At 37.3% G+C, this 9,967-nt stretch overlaps 1 protein-coding gene across 1 annotated transcript in view; it reads left to right on the plus strand.

Annotated features, from left to right (window-relative positions):
• The window catches only part of LOC106457074 (atrial natriuretic peptide-converting enzyme-like), a 57,518-nt gene that overhangs the window by 12,739 nt on the left and 34,812 nt on the right, over positions 1 to 9,967 (plus strand). Inside the window, exon 2 of the mRNA XM_022382897.1 lies at positions 9,364 to 9,574. Coding sequence (XP_022238605.1) covers positions 9,364 to 9,574 — 211 coding nt within the window. The remainder of the gene's footprint in view (positions 1 to 9,363; positions 9,575 to 9,967) is intronic.

Raw genomic sequence — 9,967 nt, forward strand, 5'->3', positions numbered from 1 at the left:
AATCAGGAAAAACTTTAATATAAGTTTAACATAACAGCAAATGTACAACGTTACGACAAGGTTTTGTCATCATCGTTTGTCATCCAGCCATTATTAGTCTCAAAGTGGGTTCCTCGTCATCGAATGAGAATGTTTTGTTATTGTTAAAGTACAGAAAAAAAACATACTCCAAAATTCCCTTTTGTTGTATGTATTTTTGTTTAAAGATGATGAAATTTTAGAATTCACGTGAAAAACATGTAATACAAAGTAGGTACATTATTCAGAAAATTCACGTTTTCAAAGCGAACTAATAGTAGCGTTCTTCTCAAAATCGTTTTGTTTGGTTTTTTGCAATACAAATACCATAAACTTAATACCTTTGTATTTGTATATCTTCCCACTTCGACATAATTAATACTGTTCATTTTAAGCAGGCTGCATGATGGGATGTTTGTGCTGTGTCCAACAGTGGGATAGATCCCTGGGTTCTAGTGTTTTCAGCCTTCAAGTTTACCGATTAGCCACCGGGATCTGTTCAACAAGAAACAGTCAAGTTATAGAAACCTCCACATATCTGTGTTTATGGCTTGCTCAGTTGCTGTAGTCTGCAGATATTTTACCACTTAGCTGTGATAATAATAAAGCCAATAATGAGTGTTTGAATTTATTCATTATTCCAGAACGAAAGCAAAGCTTTGTTGTGAGCACGTAGGCGTTTAGGTGTGCTGCAACTCTGGTTCTGTTGTTACCGTTTAGTGTGCTGCAACTATGGTTCTGGTTTTGTTGTTACCGTTTAGGTGTGCTGCAACTCTGGTTCTGGTTCTGTTGTTACCGTTTAGGTGTGCTGCAACTATGGTTCTGGTTTTGTTGTTACCGTTTAGGTGTGTTGCAACTCTGGTTCTGGTTTTGTTGTTACCGTTTAGGTGTGCTGCAACTCTGGCTCTGGTTCTGTTGTTAAGGTTTGGCATGCTACAGCTCTGGCTCTGGTTCTGTTGTTAAGGTTTGGCATGCTACAGCTATGGTTCTGGTTCTGTTGTTATGGTTTGGTGTGTTTTATGCTTTGGCCCTTTTCTGAGTTTTGCTTATTTGTTTGTTTGTAGTTAAGCACAAAGCTACACAATGGGCCATTTGTGCTCTGCCCACGACGGTTATCGAAACCCGGAATCTAGCGTTGTAAGTCCGCAGACATACCGCTGTGCCACTGGGGGGGGGGGGGGCTGAGTTTTGAAGTAAGAGTTAACCATTTATTCTGTTAAGTTGTGTATCTTAGCTACAGAGTTATAAAGTTAATGATAATATCTGCACAGATAATGGATATTTCTCGAATCTTTAAGTACATAGTATTTTCGCTTGATTGGTTCTATACTTTGTAATATCTCAAATAAAATGGATATTTTGTATAAGGTTAAATCTTAACAGTTTTTACTTCGAAACACATTTGGAAACCATGGATTTGTTTGATTGCCGAATTCCGCGCAAGACTATTCCAGGGATATTTGTGCTAGCCGTTCTAATTTTGAAGTTACAGGAAAGCACCAATTGAACATCGCTCACCACCAACTTTTGGGTTACTATTGTCTAAACAAATGGTTGGAGTTTACCGGCACTTTTTTGACGCACCCATAACCCCAATTTTTTTTGTCGGTAACGGGGAGCGAACCACGAAATCTCAGATCCACAGCCCAACACACTAGCCAGTGACACTGGGAAACAATAGTTTCTTCATGGACTTGGTCCTCAACATAACAGAACGGAGTCTTCTTTCTGTGAGAAGGGGTGTGGAAAATGGTCCACCTCAAACGGCTGCTATTGCAGTATGTATTAAGTATGTTCCATTAGTATCAGAAAGTATTCAAAAAACATGGACTAGAATGGCAGATTAGTTAGGCAGAAGCCATTTCCCCCTCAAGGCAATATCGTACCCTAGTGGCCTTCACAGATGCTATCACACCCGCCTGCCGTTTGGGACGCTGCGACTCTTGTTATATTGAGTCCAGATTTGCACAATTCTCGGACAGTGAACGCATCTGGGTTTGGTGGCTATGTTTCCAGGAACCTTTGCTAACTGTCTGTAAGTAAAGATAAAATACGGCGCTGTATTTTTTATTGTGTAGGTGCCATTTTTAATTGCTGTTCGATACATCATAATTCCTGGGTAAGACCTACGTGTCGGTGCCAATGACCAACTAACAAGACAAGGCAGTGTTTTCGAGATGGGGCTCCTGCTTAGCCATAAAATAGCTTGAAGGTCGGGTCTTTAACATTTGCATGTGAACAGGCTAACTGCCAGATATGAACCTAAGGAGGAAGTAGCGTCCATTTTTAAACTTTCCGCGCGAAACCATCCTAAACAAACAACTTCTAAAGACACCATCGACTAAGAACTTTGCCAGGAGTGGGGTAGAATCCCTAAGATCCATACTTCATATCTTTTTATGTCGATGTGTAACCATATTTATCATTTAAATAGTCGAAAGGGCATACCCCCTGACTACTAACAGTAGTCTTATACCCTTTGTTTCATGTGTGTTTATTAAAAGTGCATTATTTTTGGAGAGAGTGTCTAATTATTGGTAGCTTATGTGAATCTCAATATCGGAAGCCAACTTCAACATGCTACAAACAAAACTTCAAGTGCTAATTCTCAGTTCTTTATGTTTCGACGTTATCATATTTCCACGTGGGAAGTGTGTCACTGACATCGATAACGTCCCAACGGCTGGTTCGATAAATATAAATGTGGGAATGAAATGCGAAAAATGGTCACACACACCACATATACATTACTGTACTATGCTTCTTATCCCCCTTTTTTTTTGTACCATCAGTATCATGTCTCTCCCTGAGGGCAATAGACAAAACTACGCAATCAACATATAAAGTTTTTAGTTCGTACAATATCACCGTATTTAATTTCTTTGTCACATGGGCATGCCAAAATAAATTAAGATTTCGTGATCACTATTTCCTTCTTTACTATTGGAATGTTAACACTCGAACGCTTTTAGAGGGTGACTTTTTTTCTTTCATAAGGAATAAACTGGCTCTTACCCTATTTTCTTTATTCTGTAATGAGGCTGGCCCAGCATGGCCAGGTGGTTAGGGCGCGCGACTCGCAATCTGCCGGTCGCGGGTTCGAATCTCCGTCACACCAAACATGCTCGCCCTTTCAGCCGTGGGGGCGTTATAATGTGACGGTCAATCCCACTATTCGTTGGTAAAAGAGTAGCCCAAGAGTTGGCGGTGGGTGGTGATGACAAGCTGCCTTCCCTCTAGTTTTACACTGATAAATTAGGGACGGCTAGCGCAGATAGCCCTCGTGTAGCTTTGCGCGAAATTAAAAAACAAACAAACTGTAATGAGCTTGCATCTTTTAAATGTCGTGGAGAGTTGCACAAAAATATTTCATGTTCTTAGATCTATATAAGGTACAAACACACAACTAAGACTAAATAAATATTTATTAAGAGTAATACTAAATTAAATGTTTACTAGCTCAAGAGATCTAGAATATAATGAAAAACAGTAATGAAGACTTCGAGTGTAATATATTTTAAATGTGTGTAAGACCAAATTAAACATTTTCTGACAACAACAACAAAAAAATCCAGAATATAATGAATAACAATGATAAACTCTTCGAATGTAACGTATGTAAAATGAGGATGGATAATATTTTGTTTTGTCCACATAATTAATATAATGATATATACTGAGAAAAATTGTCATGAACAATGACTTCTGTAACTTAATGACTCATCGGATCTTGCTTCATGTTGTTTACGTCATATAACATACTGACTCTTTGGATCTAGATTCGTGTTATTTACGTCATATAACTTAATAACTCTTTGGACCCAATGAACCTCCATACCAATTTGGGTGAAGATCCATCCACACTCTGCGAAGTAGTTACCTGGACATACAAAAGACTATTATATTCATATAGATGTATAAAAAATTCACCTTAAAACTTTCATATAAAACATGCAAAAGGAAAACTAAATCAAAATTGAGAACTTGATATTAAAGCATTGTATGATAATGAGAAACATTTCTACCAGAAATCGGTATCTATTGTATTTACATATTTAATTTACGTGGGATTAACGTGGCTTAGTGGTTAACGTGCCCAGACTGCGAGTCTGATGGTTCATGGATCGCGTCCCATTACCGCCATAACGAATTCCACACTTTTGGACTGTGGGTAACTTTAAGATTGACCGCCAAATTCTGCTATTCTGTTAGACAAGAGTAGTTCAACTCAGTGGGTGATTTTGGCTAACTGCTTTCTCTCTTTTCTACACATTAGTTCAAAATTAGGGACAGTTACGTGCAGATGGCCCTCTTGAAGCATAGTAAGAAAATTCTAAACGAACGAACAATATATTGTGTGATGAACATATACTAATGTGTTGTAGGTCTTTAATATGAAGAATGTGTCTTATACGACAATATTAAGTTCAACTGATATCGTAAATAACATTTGACCAGTAGGAGCTATTGGGACTGAACATCCTTATGTATTTAGGCAGAAATAGGCTTTGCAAAATTATTTCTAACTTTTAATTCTCTTTTGTTGTTTTATGAGGACAAACAACCATTGAATACGTGTGTCTGTTTAATCTATTTTCCACCTCCCTCCACTTACAAACAGCCATTGATTATGTATGCCTGTTTAATCCATTCTTCTCCTCCCTCTTTTTACAAACAGTCATTTAATATGTATGTCTATTTAATCCATTCTCCTTCTCCCTCCTCTTACAAACAGCCATTGAATATGTATGTCTTTTTAATCCATTATCCTCCTCCCTCCACTTACAAACAACCATTGAATATGTATGTCTGTTTAATCCATTCCCCTCTTTTCTCCACTTACAAACAGCCATTGAATGTGTATGTCTATTTAATCCATTCTCCTCCTTCCTCCTCTTACAAACAGCCATTGAATATGTATGTCTGTTTAATCCATTCTCCTCCTCCCTCCACTTACAAACAGCCATTGAATATGTATGTCTGTTTAATCCATTCTCCTCTTTTCTCCACTTACAAACAGCCATTGAATATGTATGTCTGTTTAATCCATTCTTCTCCTCCCTCCACTTACAAACAGCCATTGAATATGTGTGTCTGTTTAATCCATTCTCATCCTCCCCCATCCTTTGAATAATTTTAAGCAGCCATATCGCACAGTTCTTTATTATTTATACCGTTAATATTCATTCATCTCTTGTTTGCATATACTCACCGTAGAAACAAATAAGACCCAGTTCAAAACGTATCAGACAACATAAAAACAACAACAACAGACAAGAATAATGAAAGAGCAACTGCGATTCTAGAGGTAACTGACTCCTTGTACTTCATGAAGTATGACAATCGAAGAGCTCAATGTTAAGAAAGTTGTAAAAAAAAGAAAAATATTGTTCTGATGAAGATGTGGTTCAGATAACATGTCTTGAGCGTGAAATGAGTCAAAACTCGAGCGCTTTGTGCACCATCTTGGGAGAAATTTCCATGTTCTCATAAGAATATGTTCACCTCTTCTATTAAAGTATTACACATTATGGTATTTTCTATCTGAATAGTACTTTATGGAACATATGAGCTAAACAACTAGATCACAATTCTCAAAGTTCAGACATAGCCATCTCGAATTTTCAATTCTTAATCAGGTGGAGGATAACCAGTTAGTAACAACCACCGCCTACATGGCAAATCGAATAAATGTATTGACTATAAATTTTATAATGCGCTTATAGGCTGAAAGTACGGAGCGTGTTCAGTGGCATGACACAGGCTCGAACCTTAAACCTGCAGGCTGACCACTAGAAAAAGGAAACCCAAAAGTAGGTACGAAATCACTATGTCAGATGAAATCCAGTTTCTCCGAACTCCTTTGTCAATGATGCTGTGGTTGTAGTGCATCATTTTCATGGTGTCGAAAGATCCTCAAAGTACATGATTCTCACACCATTTGGAACGTGCGTGGCCTAGTGGTTAACATGCCCAGACTTTGAATCAGTGAGTTCATAGTTCCCACCTCGTTGCCACAAAAACGAGCTTCGCAATTCAAGACCCTGGGTGTGCTATAAGAGGGACAGTATAATCCAATTATTCGGTCAGACCATAGTAGTCCAAAAGTTGGCGCTGGTTACCATTGGTTAGATGTTTCGCCCCTTGTCTATCAATACAAAACTAGGGACTATTATGCAGATATCCCTTATGTAGCTAGTTTTGCGCGAAAATGAATAAAACTTCACTTTTCAGAAACACGAGTTAAGTACTTATGCAGAAAGATTTTTTTTCAGAGTCTATTTTTAAAGCTCGCTAAGAATCTCTGAGAATTATTCGTCACTTTTTCAGTGTTGTTCAACAATGCATTGTTTCGAAAGCGTTACTCTTGAACATGTTTTTTACACCAATTTTAAGTAAGTGTTTTATTTTATTGAATTTTACGTAAAGTTACTCGAGGGATATCTGCGCTAACCGTCTAGAACGTTGAGGTGATAGACTATAGGGTAAGTAGCTCGTCAACACCACCTATAGCCAACTCATGGGCTACTTCAATCGAATAGTGGGATTTGACCATCACTCTTATAACACACCCAAAGCATCATTTGCGAACCCCAGTACTGTACGCTAACCATTGAGCCATACTCAGACCGAAGTTAGATATAAGTATTGATTTATGTTTATGGATTCCAATACCTTTGACCCCGGTGGGACAGCGGTAAGTTTACGGACTTACAACACTGATATCCAGGATTCAATTCCTGCAGATAGCCCAATATGGCTTTGTTCTAAAACAAACAAAAATCTAATGCCTTAGATACTGTGGTTATAAAATAACCATTGTGATCATCACTTGAAAATATACGGAAACTTTTATTAAGTATCAGAACCCAGATTCAGGCCACTGAGCTAAGAACTGTGATTTCTGCCCAATTTCTGATATCATTAGTACTGGTAATCCAAATACTAGGAAGTGAAATTAATATCTTGATATAAACTATAGAACTGACCGTAAAGTATAAAACAACATCGGCCAGCAGTAGTCTACTTCTAGTTGTTTTCTATATAATTCTTGTTTGTTGGTTTGTAGTTAAGCACAAAGCTACACAATGGGCTATCTGTGCTCTGCCCACCATGGGTATCGAAACCCGGTTTCTAGCTTTGTAAATCCGCAGACATATCGCTGTGCCACTGGGGGCATATAGTTCTTATTTTGACATATAGATCTACGGGTAAAGTATGTTTTTGTAATCTAAAGCATTCATATTTCCATTTTTTTAAAGTAATTTAGCAGTAACTCAAATGGCTTCACATCCGGTTATATCGTTAGTCTACTCTGTAGGATATGATAGAAAAATAGCACAGAAAGTCTTGGTGTGTAGACTAAGTTGCATATAAAAGAAATTAAAACTGCCACATGTCGTTCATTGTTCATACAAAGTGTTGTATGACGACAATAAAGACTTCCTAACTAGAACCGGCAAACAAGTTTCGTAACTAGCCACGTTATAAATATTTGGTTCACAAACACAAAATCTTAATGAATGCGCGAAACACTGACTCAATCAAAACGTCACGATCCAGTAGCCTCCAACCCCAAAAGCGCTTTTGTCACTGAGTTGTAAATAATGAATAGGTTTATTAAGGCATGACTAGGAATGGTGACTGACCTCTACAGTCTTGTTCTCTTGGACATGCTTTCATTTTAACAAAGTTAGGACTGACTGTCCGAGAACACCCGTGATTAGCTTGGCTGACCAAAAACAATGTTTGTGAAGTCTTTGATACAACAATTATAACGCATCCATGTAAGCCAAGTGAGCACAATAAGATCACAGAACCATAGAAAAGTAATGCCAAACGATGTCTTCTATTTTATCCCGCTTTTTTAATTTCGTATTTTTTTAAAGCAAACACGATGATAGCATTAACAAATCATTAAAATTAAAAAAACTGTATCCAATTCCTAAACAGTTCTAAGTTGTAGTTTACAGATTTACACTAAACAGTTCTAAGCCGTAGTTTACAGATTTACACTAAACAGTTCTAAGCCGTAGTTTATAGATTTACACTAAACAGTTCTAAGCCGTAGTTTACAGATTTACACTAAACATTTCTAAACCGTAGGTTACAGATTTACACTAAACAGTTCTAAGCCGTAGTTTACAGATTTACACTAAACAGTTCTAAGCCGTAGTTTACAGATTTACATTATTAAAGTAAACCATCATTTTCTAAATTACATTTTTGAATAATTTTTCTTAAGTCTAACTTGTAAAGCAAATGTATAGAATTCTACTTATTCTCTATATAAAAGAAATTTGGGCGGGAAAAATTCCTCAACAGAAATGGAGTTCAGGGAAGGTGTATAAGTACCGTAATAAGTACCGTTTCACCGTTTTGATTAGTTTAGAGGTTGGCAAGAAGCAGTTACCGGTTTCGTTATAAACTAAACTCCTTCTGGTGGTACCCATGTGAATAACTGATTGCATAAGTCCTTCCACACTTACAAACCACCATCTCTGATTATGTCGACTGGATCGTGGTTAAGATGGGGTAACGCGAGGTATCATGAGAAACGAATCGATTACGAGGCGTGAAATCAATGCTGGGGATGGGTTTGAGAAGAGAACTAAAACTAGCTATACAAGGGCTATCTGTGCTAGCCGTAATCTCTTTTTTAGAGTGATAGACTACAAGGAAGATATCTTGCCAACATTACCCACCGCTAACTCTTGGGCTACTCGAATAAAATAATGGGGTTAGATCGTCACTAAAAGTGCGGACGTGAATCATAGACTCTCGGATCCATTGTTCGACACCTTGACCACTAGGCCATGTCCAGCACTCCACCATTTGCAGAGCTCAAAAGATTGAGCGCATAGGCTCTATTCACTAAAAATACGATTGGATTAATTGAAACAAAAACGAAAAATCTGAACTCAGCAGGTGAAGAGTATTGGATGACTTTATATCGTGATAGCTTGAGATATGTGTTTTACGGTATGAATATATAATCTTAAAGTGATTCAGAGGGGTCGCTAGGCACTGGCACACAAGTCCTGTGCCACGATTCTATTTGACAATGCCCCGAATCTTCAGTTGGTGTCTTGAAAACTCAGAATAGAAAACAATGATTGATATCATACCGAAACACCGAAAATTCCTGCGACTATGGTCCCGATCCCCAAATCTTTTAAGCATTTGGCGACGCCTCTGCAGTGAGTTAATTACATTACTTATAATTTTGATACGCTTGAAGTACTATAAAATACTGAGAAAGTTTTAAAACTCTAATTTAGGTTTTTGTTGCAAACCTAAAATTTGCATTAAACTAACTCCGTTGTATTTTTTTATGCATTTCAGTCCAAAAAAAGTTTTCATCATGATCATCCTCTCACAACAGCCTTCAACGATGGATTTAATGGCAGCAACATCAGCGCCCCTAGTGAAAGTGGCGAAAGTCACGAGATTAAATTTACCAAAAAAGAGGGTTGTACTGCAACAACTTGTGTCTGTGTGTCTCTGGCCCTTCTTTTTGTGACGGTAGGAGCAGCAGTTGCAATATATTACGGATGTAAGCGAATATATATTTATTATTTTTCTAAATTTGACATAATGTTTTAAAGATGAGTTTTATCGTATTATTTTTTACATTTACGTTTTTAATTAGTTATAAAAGTAAATGCTAAACCTAAACGTTCACCAACTTATGATGGAATTCATTGTTTCAAGGAGGAACAAAACAGTAAAATACGATACTGTTACGTCTCCGTTTGTTAATTAACTTTCCGTAACTTCGTTCCGACGAAACTTAACGACACAAGTCCTTACTTAATAAAACTGGTTTATTCTTTCTGAATATAACTTCACGATACACTTATTTTCAACAGTCGCTCTTTTACAAACGTTTTAACAACGTAACGTTAACTTCAGCAATACGTCTCTCTCTGACTGCAGTTCAATTACT

Source organism: Limulus polyphemus, unplaced genomic scaffold, assembly GCF_000517525.1.
Source record: "Limulus polyphemus unplaced genomic scaffold, Limulus_polyphemus-2.1.2 Scaffold289, whole genome shotgun sequence".
Taxonomy (NCBI): Eukaryota; Metazoa; Arthropoda; class Merostomata; order Xiphosura; family Limulidae; genus Limulus; species Limulus polyphemus.